The sequence below is a fragment of the Notothenia rossii genome (genome assembly GCF_949606895.1).
Source record: "Notothenia rossii genome assembly, chromosome: 4".
In the NCBI taxonomy this organism is placed as follows: Eukaryota; Metazoa; Chordata; class Actinopteri; order Perciformes; family Nototheniidae; genus Notothenia; species Notothenia rossii.
This window is the reverse complement of record NC_136902.1, coordinates 12,453,608-12,472,730: the sequence shown is the minus strand read 5'-3', so window position 1 is coordinate 12,472,730 and position 19,123 is coordinate 12,453,608. Positions and strand designations below refer to the sequence as shown.

Here is a 19,123-nt window from a genome sequence, read left to right as displayed (position 1 = left end):
ATGTGGGTCAAATACTATCAGCGTTACCCGGCTCTCTGGGAGAAAGCGAGGCTGCTTCTTCTGGCTTTCCCAACCACATACCTCGTGGAGCAGGGATTCAGCCAGGTCCTCCACATGCAGTCCAAGTACCGCAATCGCTTGAACTTGACGGCCTCAGGTGCACTGCGACTGAAACTAAGTTCTCTGCAACCCGCAGTGAAGAAACTGGCGGAGAACCACCAAGCGCAGGGCTCACACTAACCTTCCCCCCCCCGCAATTTGGCGAAATGCAACACCTTTCCGACCTGTTAGTTCTGTAGGCCTAATGTACAGTTTTGTAGCCTACTGTTTGTTCTGCACTGGACATGTGTGAAATTGCTGCTGTTCTGTAGCAGTCTGTTTGTATTCTCTGCTCTTGTCTGAGTTTGTTTAACACTCATAAATAACATTTTTATTCACATTCACATGGCTTTTCTGCTCTCTGGTAAACTAATGATAATGATATTCCAACTGCCCAGTTAAATCAAATCTATTATTTGGCATTCAGTGACATTCTTTTTAAATGATATAACACAGAATATTAGTCAACATTAATAGTCAGGGAAAAAAATAAGTCTACTTTTTTTGCTGGCCCAAAAAAGGTTGAGAACCCCTGGTTTAGACACTTGAAATAACTAAAGGACAAGTTAAACAAGAAAGTAGAAAGAAAGAGAGTTGATAGAAAACTATTTCTGCTAAAAAGTTAGCAATGATTGAGAGTCAGAGCTAAACATTTCAGATGTGTGTATCTCACACTGCACTGTAACTTTTATTTTATGTATCTTTGCTTTTAAATGAGTGTTTTTAAATGTCATTTTATACCATTGCTTTTAAATGAGTGTTTTTAAATGTCATTTTATACCATTGCTTTTAAATGAGTGTTTTTAAATGTAACTTCATAATATGTTTCTTAATGCTCTTAATGTCTTTCATTTTTGTAAAGCACTTTGAATTGCCTTGTGTTGAAATGTGCTATATAAATAAACTTGCCTTGCCTTCAAAGCTCACTGTGCATCCGTGAGCATCATATTGCTCTTTTGTTTTTCTTCCCTGCTTAAACAAACATGTGCTTAATTAAATTATTTGTTCAATACAACACTTGCTTGACAAAACTAATACTCTTGAGAAAACATACCACACCCCTGCAGCCTCAAAAAGGAAAACACCTAATCTTAAATGGCAAACTAGATTGTTTTCTTCTCCAACTGACGTCTACTACATTTTTATTCTTTTAAGTTTTGCCTTTTTATTTTCATAACATTTTATTTTCCTTGAGGCGGTGCAGGAAATCGGCGTGTATGGATTTAAAGTTAATTTGCCAGTGAATCAATTATTTCCCAGACAAAGTGACAAAGTATGTCTGTCTCAAGATGAACCAGATGCTACAGTGTTAAAACTCTGACAGTTTGGGCATTACGCTTTTATAATTCGCCAAAAAATACATCGAATAAAAAAGGGGAAAGGAAACAGTTTGTGTTTTTGATGCTAATACAAATTGTATTGAGGAGTTCTTTGTTTGTTTGTTTTTTTCCTTGATGTATTTAGATTAAAAATGTTATTATTTTACAGAGAGTAGAGGACTTGCAATGTCTTCTTACAGGGAGGGGGGGGGGTCTAAAAAGCAACAATACCCAGACCCAACCTTAAACGATGGTTTAACATGGTAGCTTTGCAAATCAAAATTTGTTTGCTAGTTATTTAATATTCACAATGTAGCATCATTGCAATAGCATTGCGTGCTACCAAGGCATGGAGGACCACCCTTCTGCAGGTAGAGCTGTGCTGACAATGATACCATGCACACTGCAGTGTACTGAATTTCTACAATGTAAAGACCAAAAACCATGTCATTAAGCCATTTTTTTGGGGGGGGAAATATGTTTGCTGATACATTTTTAACAAAGATCGAACCATTACTCCTCTCCGTTAAATAGATAAATATTATAGATTTATATGACGAACCGACATTGAAACTAAGCCACAAAACCATATAAAACCTGAAAAAAACGTATCACAAATTGTGACTTTACATGCAGACTGATTAACTGTGGGTTGTAGATTTAACTATAGATTCACCAAGTTTAAATAAATGGTCTTTTTACAGTGTATAATGAAAAATGGGCACAGGTCAGTAGTTGAAGAAATACGGAGCAGAACTATAAAACCAATTCCCACTGGAAAAATATACTAATTTGTTTCAGAAGCTAAATGGAAAGATTAGTAAATATGACATGGATCCTTTTCCTCTGTATTTTCATCAAGCAAGCATGCCAACATGTCAACCATTAAATAAGAAAACTATACACTTGTATTGGCTAAGTGTGCATACACTATTTATTTTTTCTGACAAAGTCAAATGGAAGGCTTTCTCTGAAGATGAACCAGATGCTACATTATAAAAAGGTCAATTTTGGCAAAGGTAAGCTTTCTTTTGTAACATGCAATTCTAGCACGTGTGGATTGTGCTATATACATTGAATCACTAAAGATGAAAAAGGCAGTCCTGTGGGTGTGTTTTATTTCATTTACTCACATAAGATCCGGGTTTAATCGGAGAGGCTTGAGGTAAAGGACTCAACACACATCAACCCTGAAAGGCCAAGAAAACATCCAGTTTAAAAGTGTTTTTATCCCACATGGTGTGAATAGACTGTGTTTCCAGCAGAGGGAACCACAGACAACAGTCTGCTATGATATGACTTTATTTTTACTTTATGACAAATTCTTCGACTTAATAATGTTATAACATACTTTACCATGGTTTTCTCTACCTTCTTATGATGTACTATACTATTACTTTTATTTCTATTCAATGTATTTATTATTATTTAAAAAACTATACTCAGACCTTTTAATTTACATTTTTTTTACAAACTATACTGTGGATTTCTTTTAACTATAACACAATATATATATATATATTTTTTAAAGAATGTAGGACATACTATACAATTACTTTAATGAAATACTAAACTTTCACTTTTTACAACATAATATACTATGACTTTTCATTACATCGTTATGACATACTATTATATTATTTATTTTGTAATTATAACTATATAACCTTTTTTGAGTTTGTTTTAATATTTTAAAAAAAAATCAAATGTTATCACATGTCTTTCTGTGAGTTGATTAATTTCACTTAAAAATCTGCTGAAGGACCTGCAAGCTCATTCAAGCAAGGGAGCAGATGGACTGTGACTATAACAGAGGATATACTGTATTTCTTCACACATTGATATGGCACAAGACTGACAAGTCAACGGAAAGGAAAATAACCAGTTACAGGATCTGTCATAACTTTTCGAAAAAAAAGTGTTATAATTAAACCCAACCCAGTCTCATAAAAAAACGTGTAATAACTACGTTGGTCCACAACTTGGGACGTAGTATTTCTACAAAAACGCCTCTGAAATTGTAAGATCCCTACGTTTTTTTTCACCATTCATTCCAATAGCTGGCGTCTATGTCACGTGATCTTCAAATTTCTCCCTGCAAAAAATATGGCCGAACTTCGTTTTATTCTCGGTGGAAAATGCCTATTTTAAGGTTAGTTTGGCCATTAAAATGCATTTTGATGTCATTTGATGCGAGAAATATGAGTTGTTATTTCAGATTATGTGTGCAGTCGATGTACATGATCTTTAGTTGGCTAGTTATTACGAAGATTACTTCAGGAAATTGTGTCTATACAACGTTTTCATTGTTACCAAGGTGGTTGCTAGGGACGCTGCTATCGATATTATTTCTGTTATGTTGTGTAACTGTTTAATGGTGTTATCTTTATTGCTACCCCCTTCCCCGTCAATTTATAGTGTTGGTCCACAGCGCAAACAAAATCCACATCTAAAATTGTGGCATAGATACGTTATTTTCCCCTGTGCAATTCTCCATTTACTCAACAATAACACATAATTATCCTTGTGTTTATTTATTTATTTGATTAATAAACACAAGTTGGACTCCGTCAGGACCGAGGGTCGGAGCAGCTCATTTGGTTTAGAGAATATTACACCCGGAAGTAAGTATTCTCTCCGCTTCGCTTGACAAACCCCGTGATAGTCCTCAAGCTCTGTGATTGGAGAGTGTGCTCCGAGGGTTACGCCGAGCGTCGAACAGCACTTGAAATGGGATGGAACCACGGCAGACTGTCCAAAACTGGATTTGAACGGGTGCAAATATGGCAGTAGCCATCGATCATCTTAAGATAAGATATACTTTATTGATCCCAAGTTGGAAACATATGCGTTACATCAGCATGTGTAACAGTTGTAAATATGCAGTGGTGTTTATTTGTAAATCATTTAGTATAATCACACAAATTCTGTGTTTTATATTTAATAATTCTGTGTTCTTTATTTATTGATTGTTCAATACCTGACAAGGCCGGAGATGAAATATCTACATACATCGTATAAGAGTATAATACATATGTATAATATTAGTTAAAATAAGTGCTTCAACATAGTTAACATTGCTGGAGGTATGCACAAATATTGATAGATGTCTTGTAATGCACTATTGAGGAACATGCGACCCAAGTTTTTCATTCATTGCATAACTACACCGTTTGTGTATATGATATGTCAATAAACCTTAGAAAATCTGGAAATCTGGAAAGGGATGTGCAAAATAGTAATTATATACAGTCTTTAATTAACTATTAGTAGTGAATAAAGAGAAATGAATACTTTATAGGGATCCTATTAATATCTAATAATAAAAATAATGAAATGCAATAACATGCTTTAACCACCAGGTGTCCCTTTCTATCAGCTGTGCACCTTTATGGTGTAAATACAGCATATCTACCAATTGGATCAAATCTAAAAGTCAGCCGAATTAGTGTTGATCCTGCAAAGAGACGTATTGTGTGAAAAGAAATGTAAGATGTTGTTTAATTGCTGATATATTTATGATCCACGTCACGTTTTCAGTGTTGGCGGCAGTTCCTCATGTTTGTCTAGAAGTCTTCTCATCAAGGCTCTATAAATAGAGAACTACGGAAGATATGTAATATTTAATGCAGCCGAACAGTGTATTACAATGCCATTATGTGATGACATTCAAAGAGAAAAGCAAGCACACTCGGAATAAAGTATTATATATTTTTTTTTTTATGTTTTCTGTCTGTTTCCGGTATTTGTTAATGACTATGTGATGTGAGATGTGAGACTGGAATTGCACAGGGGAAAATAACGTATCTATGCCACAATTTTAGATGCAGTTTTTGTTAAACTAATACGTTTGCGTTGTGGACCAACACTATACATTGACGCGGAAGGGGGTAGCAATAAAGATAACACCATTAAACAGTTACACAACATAACAGAAATAATATCGATAGCAGCGTCCATAGCAACCACCTTGGTAACAATGAAAACGTTGTATGGACACAATTTCCTGAAGTAATCTTCGTAATAACTAGCAAACTAAAGATTATGTACATCCACTGCACACATAATCTGAAATAACAATTCATATTTCTCGCATCAAATGACATCAAAACGCATTTTAATGGCCAAACTAACTTTAAAATAGGCATTTTCCACCGAGAATAAAACGAAGTTCGGCCATGTTTTTTTTTTCTGCAGGGAGAAATTTGAAGATCACGTGACATAGACGCCAGTCATTGGAATGAATGGTGAAAAAAAACGTAGGGATCTTACAATTTCAGAGGCGTTTTTGTAGAAATACTACGTCCTACGTTGTGGACCGACCTAGTTATTACACGTTTTTTTGCGAGACTGGGTTGTTAAACCCCAAAAACTTTTAAGATTCACTTTTTGCTTGATTTCGCAACAGTCTCTGTGAAATTACAAAACTTTACAATCAAATGCACACATCTGCTGTTTCCCCGACTAAACAGGGACATATTTGATCCAAGGCAGGGCCCCCCTCCCTATACGCAGGACATGCGCAGTGCGAAGGGCCTCAATTCGGCAAGAGGCAGCACTGATCATAGGTTAAAAAAAGTGTATATATTATATAACCTTCAATCTGTATGACAGTATAATAAAATAAAACGTAATAACCCACTCCGACTAGCTGGATTTCAACAACACCTTAGGTGGTCGATTGTCCACGCAAACAAAGTATAAATGGGAAGGCACAACAATCTGACTCCTATATGAGAGTGAAGGCGTCAAAATGCAATGGAGCCTTTGCGTCTTTCATCATGACTAAATGTCCTGGAACCAACTTCTCTGGCAGGAACGAGCACATCAGTTTGTTGAAACTTGCCCTGTGTTTATATTGCAAGTTCAAAATGAAGGCAAACTTTAACAAGTACCGTCACAGCACAGTGTGGTAAGGGGTATTATTTAAACCCTGTCCCCATTTGATATCACAAAAAATGTAGCCCCACTTAACTCCCCTGGCCCAGTTTGGTGTTGCAGCTGCATCCCTTTGCAAAATACTCTAGTTTTATTCGATATTATTGGCATGAATTTGAGAGAAAACAAATATGCTCTTCAAAGATGAAGCAAACTTCAACATCGCAGTTGAAAACGGGGAGATGAAGGTGATCATAAGTAAATAGGCCAGCAGATATGATGTACTTGTCAGAAAAAAGATTGACACCCTTGTCCACATACTTGTGTGTATTTTTCTGCTTTGTGGCTACCGTTCATGTTTAGGGCTGTCGATTTACTTCTTCTACCTTTCCCTTTTGTCGTATAAACCAGCTGATTGATTAGATTAGATTTTCTAAATGAACACATATTTAGCTTTAAAAGAGATGAGACGGATTGTTGGACAGGATGTATCCATTTATTACATCAGCTGAAATAAAATCAGATATGTCAAAATGGCTTCCAGCAGTGATGTCATCGAGGCTTGACACCCTGGTGGAAGAGACATCACTAGTGGGGTGGTGACATCATACTGTCAGAATGGGGGGGCCGGGGTTCTTCACAGGCGCACGCCACAAACAAAGGCTCTCAAATAGGTACAAGGAGCATCATTGATAAGATCTAGAGTTTAAGAGTTAGGAAACAAAACAGCAAAAATATAAATCAGTCACACAATTATTTGATGTGTACAATGTCAGAAATTGTCAGTTTTCTAAAGCCTAACTTCACATTTTTAACAAATTAAACAATCTGAATATATTCAGATACTGTCAAGAAGTTGGAGCAGAGTACATTTGAATGGATCAGGTAATCAAATAATTAAAAAGTTAACTAATAGTATATAAATCTTATAAATACTTTAGAGGATTCTACTCTTAATGTTATGTATAAAGAAATGAAATTCCTAATCCAGATTATATAAGGTTATCAGTTACCAAAGATGACTTTTCTAAAATAAATTTTAAGAGCTAAATTGACATTGCTGGTGGTAAACAGATTATTAGTGCATACCCTTATAGTTCATCATCAAGCAGTCTTCTAGACCCTGATAATTGTCGGGTTGGCCGGGAGACCAGTTTTTGGCGACAAACTTGGTACCATCACTCCACAGCCACAAGCCCTCCTAAAAAAAAGTTTAATGGTCAATTCAATCCAAAAAAAAAAACTATTTTACCCCCATCCAACCATGCTGATAGTTCAGTGTCCACAGCAGTCAGCTTTACCTTGGTTCTATTATATTATACAATAAAGTTAAGTGCAAATTTAATTACGAATATATTCAAGATCAGGCTCAAAGGAGGCAAACCCATTGCATCGTGTTTAATATTAAATGACTCACCTTTGCCAAATCATTGCCTCCAATCCAAGTCTGGGCATTTGCGTTAGTCGCTGTGTTTACGATCTTTCTGATAAATGTGTACACCCCTTGGTTGGGGATTGATGCCAGATTTCCACCAAGGGCAATGCAGTCCACCTAATATGCAACGTGTGGATTGAATAAAATAACATAAAGCAAGTGAGAGAAAAGCGAGAGTTAAATGAGGAAATAGAAGTGAGAACTCTATAAACGTGTTGGTCAGTTATAACTCATATTGTTCCTCGATGTACCTCTGCATCAGCCCAGGTCTTAGCAGCATGCTTGTACATGTAACAGTGATCTTCAAACGGAGTCCATCCAGAAGGACAGGTCTTACATGGGACATGGCATGGCTTTTCTAAAGATGATAAGGACATTCATTAATCTGGCATGGAATAAGTGTGAGAGGAAAAGCGTTACAGTGATATTTTATAGTTTGGGAGCAATTTAAAACCTCAAAGAAGTGCCGTAATCATTCTTCCTCTCCATATTGGTGGAGTAACTACAAAAATATTTTAAAGTAATAATCCTTGAGGAGAAATCCCCTCTTTGTGTTACTATTCCTCACCAGCAGCTCAACAATTTAACAATGTAACAAAAACCTTAATTTTGGAAAATAATTAATTGTTAGAGCAGCAGGTAGAAAGTTGAAGTCACTTTATAATTACCAACCTTCTTTCTGTGCCTGTGAACACAAAGAAAACATCATTATCAATGGATTAATAGGAACTTCATTGTATATGTTATTGTGTGTTATTCAATACCTTATTATAACCCTACAGATCTTGGTATATAAATGTATTAGTGTGCGTAAAACTTACATTTGCTCCACTCCACAGTCCACTGGTCAAACAGAGGACCACAGTGAAATGAAGACATGAAGCCATCTATGTAAAGAAGCAGTATATTAATAAGTGAATGCATCATTTAAAAGTATATTTAATGTCTTAATGTGTACCTCAATTACAAAATTAAAAAAGATTCTAATTCAGAAATAGAGAAGAAAATAAAGTAATATACACAAAAGTTTGGAGGTTTTACTGAAACAAGACATTGTAAAGCACCAGACATGAAAAGGTGATTTCACTTTTTCACAAGTGAAAACTAAACGTAATAATGAATTAATGATATCTCTTTCTGGAGGTATCGATCAAAACAGATGAAGCCATAATGATAGAAAAGTATAAGAGCCTTACCTTGATGATCAGTTGATGTTGCACTTGCAGCAGGTAGCAGGGTGACTTCTTCTCTTGATGTATTGACAAACACTTGGTGTTTGTCAATACAAAGGTGTTTCCTTTGTATAAAATATTGTATAATCTATTGGCTCATACTTGAGGAAAACCAGAATGCTCTTGTGATGGCAATTTCTTATGTTACCTTATACGGTAAAACCAAATGCAGCAGTTTAATCATGACACATGTATTCAGTTCATGTCCCTTGCTATACCTTTGTTTAACCGCGTCTGTTTTTCTATTTAGCAATGCACAGTTCTTGTTTTTCAAAAGAGCGTTGCAAGATGACAAGTCAGTAAATAATCTTATCTCTCTTTGTCAGCAACAGTGACAGGTAGAAAACTGTCAAGGTCTCTATAAAAAACACACACACACTTCCCTCTGTGTGCACTCCTGCAGACTCTGTACTCTGAGACTTGCATCTTCAAGCTTGAATAAAGAACGAACGAAGACAACTCTGATTTGCTGAAAGACTATTTATTGATTATTACTATTACATCTGTAGATTATTGATAGATAAAGAAGTTTTCCACAACACTCTTCAAACAAGATATGGATCCACTGCCTGTTCAGCTATCAGCCACAGCATGTCCAACATACATTTAAACTCCAACATATTCAAATATTTTAAAAAATAATTAACAACATGCGTACATTTTCATCCCACTCTGACAAATCTATACCTTTTCTTTACATGTGTTTCACTGAGATAATATCATTTCGCAAACGTTGTCTCTTTACTGTATATTTTAGAAAGGCTCACTGTACTTAAACAAAATGACTCAGGGTGCATCTGAGATTAGAGGGGGTGCAGTGGTAAAGAGCTCTTTTTATAAGTGGGGAGTGGACCTGACACCCTCTAGTCTAGGGGGATCCGGGGGCATGCTCCCCCGGGAACATATTGAAGTTAGATGCATCAATCTTCTGCAATTTGAGAGCAAAATGAAGAGATATATGGATACCTCTCAACATCCATAATGAAACAACTGTAAACAGATTTACTTTTTCTTTATGGATATAAAAGAAAGTAAAGCTTGACTCCTACTGGCTGGTTAAATGACTCCTCGTCCCTGAGGCCACTACCAGTTTTTTGTGCCATTTTGCTGGATTTATTTGCCAATAGCGTTGCTGCACAAAGTGATAGCCCTCTAGTTTAAATCTAGTGCCCAAAAAGAAACATATGGAGATGGGTTACTATTTAAAGAAAATTGCAAATCTATTTGGGAACAGTGGGGCCGGGCCTCAAATCCTATAGGGGGGTCCGGGGGCATGCTCCCCCGGTAAGATTTGTTTTTAAATGTTGGACTTAAATGCATCAATCTGGTGCATTTTGAGGGGGAAATAAAGAGACTACACCCATATGAAACAAAAATGTATACATTTAAATAATCATATAATCATAAGTACATGGCCATAACCAATAACATACAATATCCAATATGAAAAAACATTGAAACTTGTTTATTTATTTGTTTTTGGTTCATTTATAGTTGTGAGTGTGTCTGGGCTCCTGAATCGGCCTCTCCTGTCTCCCTCCTCTCCCCCCTGCTCCTCTTTGAGGCAACAGCAAAGACTAGTTTTAGCTCTCAACAAGTTTATCTTACCTTTTTTCACCTAGTTAACATTTTGTTTCTATTATTCATGCGTATTTTACGAATCACTACCCCCTCAAATGGAAATATGTGTTTACATATGGTGACCGAACCGTTTGAGACCCACTGAGATAACTTAAACTAAGTTACCTATCTAAAGACTCAGAGAGTAATTTACCTCACCAGAGCTGTAGTTATCAGCCTCTCAGTCTGACAGCAAAGGACTTTCCCTCCACCTTGTTGTTGAAACAGTTCCTGATATCCGTTAGCGCAGCTAGCTGGCACCAGAGGCTAACAACAATACACGTAACCGGTGCGCGCGCTTTCTCGCTCGCTCGCGCCACACATACACCAACACACACCCTCCCGAGCTTGAATGACACAGAGACCAATCGAGGGCATTAGTATGATCTCTATGAAAGTGGCAATGTCGGCAGGCCACGTCATGTAGACAGCCAGTCACCCTCTGTGAGGCAGAGTCAGACCCACATTTGTGCTGCGTTGCGTTTACAATATATACGTATATTGCCGGCGGCTGAGTACCGGTGTTACAGTATAAGTTGAGTCATGACAACTGGCGACATTCTATTATTTTCGTCATAGGAATCCGGGGCGTGTACATTGAGGACCCATTGTTGACTTACCAGGAAAGAAACATCGTTTGTCGTTTACGTTCATCTTTTGCTATATCTGCCTTCTGAAGGATTATTTGAATTATTTGAAGGATTAAAGTAGCGTGTTATGGCAGGAAAGTTAAATCTGGTATATTCATTTTAATGTCACCTTATATATATTCATGTGTGTTAAATTTGAAGGGACAAAGTATCTTTTTCCTCCCCCAATATATTGAGGTGAAGTCCTTGTGTATAGAGAGAGAGGTGAGAAGGGGACCCCTTATTTGGGAATAGGGCCAGACGCTGGAATGTTTCCCTCGTAAAAGAAGGGTGTGCTTACACAGGCTTGAAGCAGATGTGTGTGTGTGTTTTCATTGCAGTAAATAGATCTGCTACATGATTACTGGTCAACTATACCTCTGTTCTTATTCTTTCATGTGTGGGTACTAAATGGCTACAAACATTGTGGAGAAATTAGCTTAAACATCTTTTATTACTCTATATGAAATGGAAGCAGTTTTTATGACAGGGACGAGAGAGGTGGGGGAGGGAGCATTCCGAGGAGTTTCAGCATGTCAATTGTCAGGGGAATCGACTTGTTTTCAATAGAGGTGTGTGGTTGGTTACTTTGTGTTAATAATAGCAGTATGTGTAAAGGCCTTTTGAAATACTAAACTTTCACTTTTTACAACATAATATACTATGACTTTTGATTACATCGTTATGACATACTATTATATTATTTATTTTGTAATTATAACTATATAACCTTTTTTGAGTTTGTTTTAATATTTAAAAAAAAAATCAAATGTTATCACATGTCTTTCTGTGAGTTGATTAATTTCACTTAAAAATCTGCTGAAGGACCTGCAAGCTCATTCAAGCAAGGGAGCAGATGGACTGTGACTATAACAGAGGATATACTGTATTTCTTCACACATTGATATGGCACAAGATTGACAAGTCAACGGAAAGGAAAATAACCAGTTACAGGATCTGTCATAACTTTTCGAAAAAAAAGTGTTATAATTAAACCCAACCCAGTCTCATAAAAAAACGTGTAATAACTACGTTGGTCCACAACTTGGGACGTAGTATTTCTACAAAAACGCCTCTGAAATTGTAAGATCCCTACGTTTTTTTTCACCATTCATTCCAATGGCTGGCGTCTATGTCACGTGATCTTCAAATTTCCAGTTTTTTTTTTCTGCAGGGAGAAATTTGAAGATCACGTGACATAGACGCCAGCCATTGGAATAATAGTGAAAAAAAACGTAGGGATCCTACAATTTCAGAGGCGTTTTTGTAGAAATACTACGACCTACGTTGTGGACCAACCTAGTTATTACACGTTTTTTTGCGAGACTGGGTTGTTAAACCCCAAAAACTTTTAAGATTCACTTTTTGCTTGATTTCGCAACAGCCTCTGTGAAATTACAAAACTTTACAATCAGATGCACACATCTGCTGTTTCCCCGACTAAACAGGGACATATTTGATCCAAGGCAGGGCCCCCCTCCCTATACGCAGGACATGCGCAGTGCGAAGGGCCTCAATTCGGCAAGAGGCAGCACTGATCATAGGTTAAAAAAAGTGTATATATTATATAACCTTCAATCTGTATGACAGTATAATAAAATAAAACGTAATAACCCACTCCCACTAGCTGGATTTCAACAACACCTTATGTGGCCGATTGTCCGAGCAAACAAAGTATAAATGGGAAGGCACAACAATCTGACTCCTATATGAGAGTGAAGGCGTCAAAATGTAATGGAGCCTTTGCGTCTTTCATCATGACTAAATGTCCTGGAACCAACTTCTCTGGCAGGAACGAGCACATTATTTTGTTGTAACTTGCCCTGTGTTTATATTGCAAGATCAAAATGAAGGCAAACTTTAACAAGTATGGTCACAGCACAGTGTGGTAAGGGGTATTATTTAAACCCTGTCCCCATTTGATATCACAAAAAATGTAGCCCCACTTAACTCCCCTGGCCCAGTTTGGTGTTGCAGCTGGTGTGTCCCTTTGCAAAATACTCTCTAGTTTTATTAGATATAAGATATTATTGGCATGAATATGAGAGAAAACAATATTCTCTTCAAAGATAGAAACAAAATTCAAAGGGGAGATGATGGTAATCATAAGTAAATAGGCCAGCAGATATGATGTAATTGTGAGAAAAAAGATTGACACCCTTGTCCACATACTTGTGTGTATTTTCCTGCTTTGTGGCTACCGTTCATGTTTTGGGCTTTCGATTTACTTCTTCTACCTTTCACTATTGTCGTATAAACCAGTTGATTGTTTAGATTTTATTTTCTAAATGAACACATATTTAGCTTTTATAGAGATGAGACGGATTGTTGGACAGGATGTATCCATTTATTACATCAGCTGAAATAAAATCAGAAATTTCAAAATGGCTTCCAGCAGTGATGTCATCGAGGCTTGACACCCTGGTGGAAGAGACATCACTAGTGGGGTGGTGACATCATAGTGTCAGAATGGGGGGGCCGGGGTTCTTCACAGGCGCACGCCACAAACAAAGGCTCTCAAATAGGTACAAGGAGCATCATTGATAAGATCTAGAGTTTAAGAGTTAGGAAACAAAACAGCAAAAATATCAATCAATCACACAATTATTTGATGTGTACAATGTCAGAAATTGTCAGTTTTCTAAAGCCTAACTTCACATTTTTAACAAATTAAACAATCTGAATATATTCAGATACTGTCAAGAAGTTGGAGCAGAGTACATTTGAATGGATCAGGTAATCAAATAATTAAAAAGTTAACTAATACTATATAAATCTTATAAATACTTTAGAGGATTCTACTCTTAATGTTATGTATAAAGAAATTAAATTCCTAATCCAGATTATATAAGGTTATCAGTTACCAAAGATGACTTTTCTAACATACATTTTAAGAGCTAAATTGACATTGCTGGTGGTAAACAGATTATTAGTGCATACCCTTATAGTTCATCATCAAGCAGTCTTCTAGACCCTGATAATTGTCGGGTTGGCCGGGAGCCCAGTTTTTGGCGACAAACTTGGTACCATCACTCCACATCCACACACCCTCCTAAAAAAAAGTTTAATGGTCAATTAAATCCAATAAAGAAAATCTATTTTACCCCCATCCAACCATGCTGATAGTTCAGTGTCCACAGCAGTCAGCTTTACCTTGGTTCTATTATATTATACAATAAAGTTAAGTGCAAATTTAATTACGAATATATTCAAGATCAGGCTCAAAAGAGACAAACCCATTGCATCGTGTTTAGTATTAAATGACTCACCTTTGCCAAGTCATTGCCTCCAATCCAAGTCTGGAGATTTGCGTTAGTCGCTGTGTTTACGATCTTTCTGATAAATGTGTACACCCCTTGGTTGGGGATTGATGCCAGATTTCCACCAAGGGCAATGCAGTCCACCAAATATGCAACGTGTGGATTGAATAAAATAACATAAAGCAAGTGAGAGAAAAGCGAGAGTTAAATGAGGAAATAGAAGTGAGAACTCTATAAACGTGTTGGTCAGTTATAACTCATATTGTTCCTCGATGTACCTCTGCATCAGCCCAGGTCTTAGCAGCATGCTTGTACATGTAACAGTGATCTTCAAACGGAGTCCATCCAGAAGGGCAGGTCTTACATGGGACATGGCATGGCTTTTCTAAAGATGATAAGGACATTCATTAATCTGGCATGGAATAAGTGTGAGAGGAAAAGCGTTACAGTGATACTTTATAGTTTGGGAGCAATTTAAAACCTCAAAGAAGTGCCGTAATCATTCTTCCTCTCCATATTGGTGGAGTAACTACAAAAATATTTTAAAGTAATAATCCTTGAGGAGAAATCCCCTCTTTGTGTTACTATTCCTCACCAGCAGCTCAACAATTTAACAATGTAACAAAAACCTTAATTTTGGAAAATAATGAATTGTTAGAGCAGCAGGTAGAAAGTTCAAGTCACTTTATAATTACCAACCTTCTTTCTGTGCCTGTGAACACAAAGAAAACATCATTATCAATGGATTAATAGGAACTTCATTGTATATGTTATTGTGTGTTATTCAATACCTTATTATAACCCTACAGATCTTGGTATATAAATGTATTAGTGTGCGTAAAACTTACATTTGCTCCACTCCACAGTCCACTGGTCAAACAGAGGACCACAGTGAAATGAAGACATGAAGCCATCTGTGTAAAGAAGCAGTATATTAATAAGTTAATGCATCATTTAAAAGTATATTTAATGTCTTAATGTGTACCTCAATTACAAAATTAAAAAAGATTCTAATTCAGAAATAAAGAAGAAAATAAAGTAATATACACAAAAGTTTGGAGGTTTTACTGAAACAAGACATTGTAAAGCACCAGACATGAAAAGGTGATTTCACTTTTTCACAAGTGAAAACTAAACGTAATAATGAACATATGATATCTCTTTCTGGAGGTATCGATCAAAACAGATGAAGCCATAATGATAGAAAAGTATGAGAGCCTTACCTTGATGATCAGTTGAGGTTGCACTTGCAGCAGGTAGCAGGGTGACTTTGAGAGGGAAATCCAGAGTTTATATACCTTCTCTTGATGTATTGACAGACACTTGGTTAGCATGTCCTTTGTATAAATATTGTGTAATCTATTGGCTCGGACTTGAGTGAAACCAGAATACTCTTCAAACAAGATATGGATCCACTGCCTGTTCAGCTATCAGCCACAGCATGTCCAACATACATTTAAACTCCAACATATTCAAATCTTTAAAAAAATTATTAACATGCGTACATTTTCATCCCACTCTGACAAATCTATTCCTTTTCTTTACATGTGTTTCACTGAGATAATATCATTTCGCAAACGTTCGCCTCTTGACATCATTGTTCTTACTGGACCCACACTGAAACAAATCATTTATAACCTTCAGGTACACAAATGTAAAATACAGAAGCAAGTTCTGCTATACAACTCTCACAGTATATCCATCCCTGCCTCCAAAAGTATGTGTACTTTAGGTTAGCGGCCAGTGGTCATTGTTTACTGTTCTTGTGTTAAGAGGTGTTTTATAAATTAACTTGCCTTTCCTGGCTTTGATGCTCTGATATCGTCCAATATCCTGGACATATTGATGCTTAAGCATATAATGATATTTTAGTTAAGAGTGTTCTTAATACTTTTGTACTTCGTAAGTACAAGCCAAGAGATAACTCTACTGTGTACATAGCCAGGTCCATAAGAAATAACCCCATTTATCAAATCTGTTGGCATGCATTCATTCAATACCTGGCACTATTTACTCCTAACCTGTTGTCTTTATGTGTGACAGTCGTCCAGGATGTTCCATGTTTACCAGGGCCACCCTTATGCCCACCACCCTTTGCTCATCTGACTCGATGTCACAATACTATTTTCGTAATACCGCCACACACTTTTTATCCAGTTCGTTGGATATGGTGATGATAAGTGAACGAGGTCACTTAAATGTGAGTATTTGTGAAAAAACCTTAACTAGGCTGTTGTTATGAAAGCCTATTGAAGACAAGAATATAATTATAAAAAATGACGAGTGATAATGGATTATGAAAGACAAGAGTCAAATGCAACCACTTACGGTTGGTACTAAAAATATTTTCCTAAAGTAGGTAATTGTATAGAAGACTAGAAATACTTTGTTAAAAGGTGCTTTATAGCTATTTGTGCTTAACCAGAATTAGTGTGATAAATGAAACAGCTTCCATTTCTTTTTTATTTAAAAAAACTATAGTTGTGAGAATAAATAACAACACAACACCAGCATCAGTCGAATTGTTACTTAAAACATTGGTATCGACTGAGAAATGTCACAATGGTGCATCTCTAATATAGTTTTTAAATATGCAAACAGTTACCATATGCACATGCCAAATAAATACAGAAGTTGAGGTTTATTTTCCATTAACAGGCAAACAGTTCAAGTCTTTGCTTTTTCGCTTCAATAACTATAGAATTGGAGGGATGAAACCCTCTTTAATGGTCACACATGCAGAGCACATAGCACACGCAGTGGCATTTGTTCTCTGCTTTTAACCCATCCTAGTACTAGGAGCAGTGGGCAGCTATTGTACAGCGCCCAGGGAGCAATGGGGAGTGAGGGGCGTGGGGGGGGGATGTCCGCTGACTTGCTCAAGGGCACCACGGCAGGGCCAAGGATGTGAACTGAGACCTCTCCAAGCACCACTCCACACTAATGCATCATTGCCCCAAAAGAAGAAGTGTTTATGTTTGGAACTCTTCCAAAGAAAGATGATAGTCATGAGTTTGCTTCTCTACTTTCCTTTCAACAGTCACATTAAAACAGTTACTAAATCAGCTTACTATCACCTAAAGAACATATCTAGGATTAAAAGACTGATGTCACAGAAGGATTTGGAAAAACTTGTCCATGCTTTTATCTTCAGTAGACTGGACTACTGTAATGGTGTCTTTACAGGTCTCACTAAAACATCTATTAGAAAGCTGCAGCTGATTCAGAACGCTGCTGCTCGAGTCCTCACTGACATTAAGAAAGTGGATCACATCGCTCCAGTTCTGAAGTCTTTACACTGGCTTCCTGTGTGTCAAAGAATAGATTTCAAAATACTGCTGCTGTTTATAAAGCACTGAATGGTTTAGGACCAAAATGCATTTCTGACCTCCTGCTAAATGATGAACCATCCAGATCTCTCAGGTCTTCAGGGACTGGTCAGCTTTCTGTCCCCAGAGTCAGAACTAAACATGGAGAAGCAGCGTTCAGTTATTATGCTCCAAATATCTGGAACAAACTCCCAGAAACCTGCAGGTCCGCTGCAACTCTGACTACTTTTAAATCCAGGCTGAAGACTTTTCTTTTTGCTGTTGCTTTTAATTTAACTATTCATATCTTAAACTGCACTGTAACTTTTATCCATGTATTTTTTCTTTTTAACGACTGTTTTTAAATGCCATTTTGCCGCTGGTTTTAATTGATATATTCAGGCTTATTTTTGTAGGGTTAAAGTCCCCTACGTTTGCGGTTTTGGTTTCAAGACCCTTGTTCGCAGAGGACACCAAAAAAGTCCTAGAAAAGAGAACTTAAACTTAACTAATGCGCATTTAAAGAAAAGAGGAATAGTTTTGGCGAAAACTAAAAAGGTACCATGGGGTACAGGAATCCGTTTTGGTTTCAAGACCCTGGTTCACGGAGGATACCAAAAAAAGTCCTAGAAAGACAAGGTAAATGTTACTATGTGCATTTAAAAATAAAAAAGAGGAATAGTTTCGGCGAAAACTAAAAGGTACCATGGGGTCAGATTAGAATGTTCCAAAGGGGGGTTCGTTTAGACACTTGAAATAACTAAAGGACAAGTTAAACAAGAAAGTAGAAAGAAAGGGAGGTGATAGAAAACTATTTCTGCTAAAAAGTTAGCAATGATTGAGAGTCAGAGCTAAACATTTCAGATGTGTGTATCTCACACTGCACTGTAACTTTTATTTTATGTATCTTTGCTTTTAAATGAGTGTTTTTAAATGTCATTTTATACCATTGCTTTTAAATGAGTGTTTTTAAATGTCATTTTATACCATTGCTTTAAAATGAGTGTTTTTAAATGTAACTTCATAATATGTTTCTTAATGCTCTTAATGTCTTTCATTTTTGTAAAGCACTTTGAATTGCCTTGTGTTGAAATGTGCTATATAAATAAACTTGCCTTGCCTTCAAAGCTCACTGTGCATCCGTGAGCATCATATTGCTCTTTTGTTTTTCTTCCCTGCTTAAACAAACATGTGCTTAATTAAATTATTTGTTCAATACAACACTTGCTTGACAAAACTAATACTCTTGAGAAAACATACCACACCCCTGCAGCCTCAAAAAGGAAAACACCAAATCTTAAATGGCAAACTAGATTTTATTCTTCTCCAACTGACGTCTACTA

General features: G+C 36.6%; 2 protein-coding genes across 16 annotated transcripts in view; both read right to left on the bottom strand.

Moving 5' to 3' along the window:
• Positions 1-6,770: 6,770 nt before the first annotated feature.
• LOC307036839 (galactose-specific lectin nattectin-like) lies at positions 6,771-8,351 on the bottom strand. Its single transcript, XM_079677457.1, has 4 exons — positions 7,983-8,351; positions 7,714-7,848; positions 7,386-7,497; positions 6,771-6,995 (listed from the first exon to the last, which is right to left on the bottom strand). The coding sequence occupies exons 1-4, from the start codon at positions 8,106-8,108 to the stop codon at positions 6,934-6,936; spliced, it is 435 nt and encodes a 144-aa protein (XP_079533583.1). The 5' UTR covers positions 8,109-8,351; the 3' UTR covers positions 6,771-6,933.
• Positions 8,352-13,537: 5,186 nt separating this feature from the next.
• Positions 13,538-19,123, bottom strand: part of LOC307036425 (galactose-specific lectin nattectin-like) — a 28,050-nt gene continuing 22,464 nt past the window's right edge. For 5 of the 15 annotated variants that reach the window (XM_079676739.1, XM_079676750.1, XM_079676738.1 and 2 more), the window contains 5 exons: positions 15,321-15,386; positions 14,752-15,184; positions 14,482-14,617; positions 14,153-14,264; positions 13,538-13,762 (listed from right to left, as the gene is read on the bottom strand). In XM_079676739.1, the coding sequence (XP_079532865.1) occupies positions 13,701-13,762; positions 14,153-14,264; positions 14,482-14,617; positions 14,752-14,876 (435 nt within the window). In that variant the 5' untranslated portion in view covers positions 14,877-15,184; positions 15,321-15,386 and the 3' untranslated portion in view covers positions 13,538-13,700. Of the gene's footprint in view, positions 13,763-14,152; positions 14,265-14,481; positions 14,618-14,751; positions 15,387-15,695; positions 15,741-19,123 lie in introns of all 15 variants that reach the window. The other 10 variants (XM_079676748.1, XM_079676743.1, XM_079676741.1 and 7 more) reach the window with 4 other exon arrangements.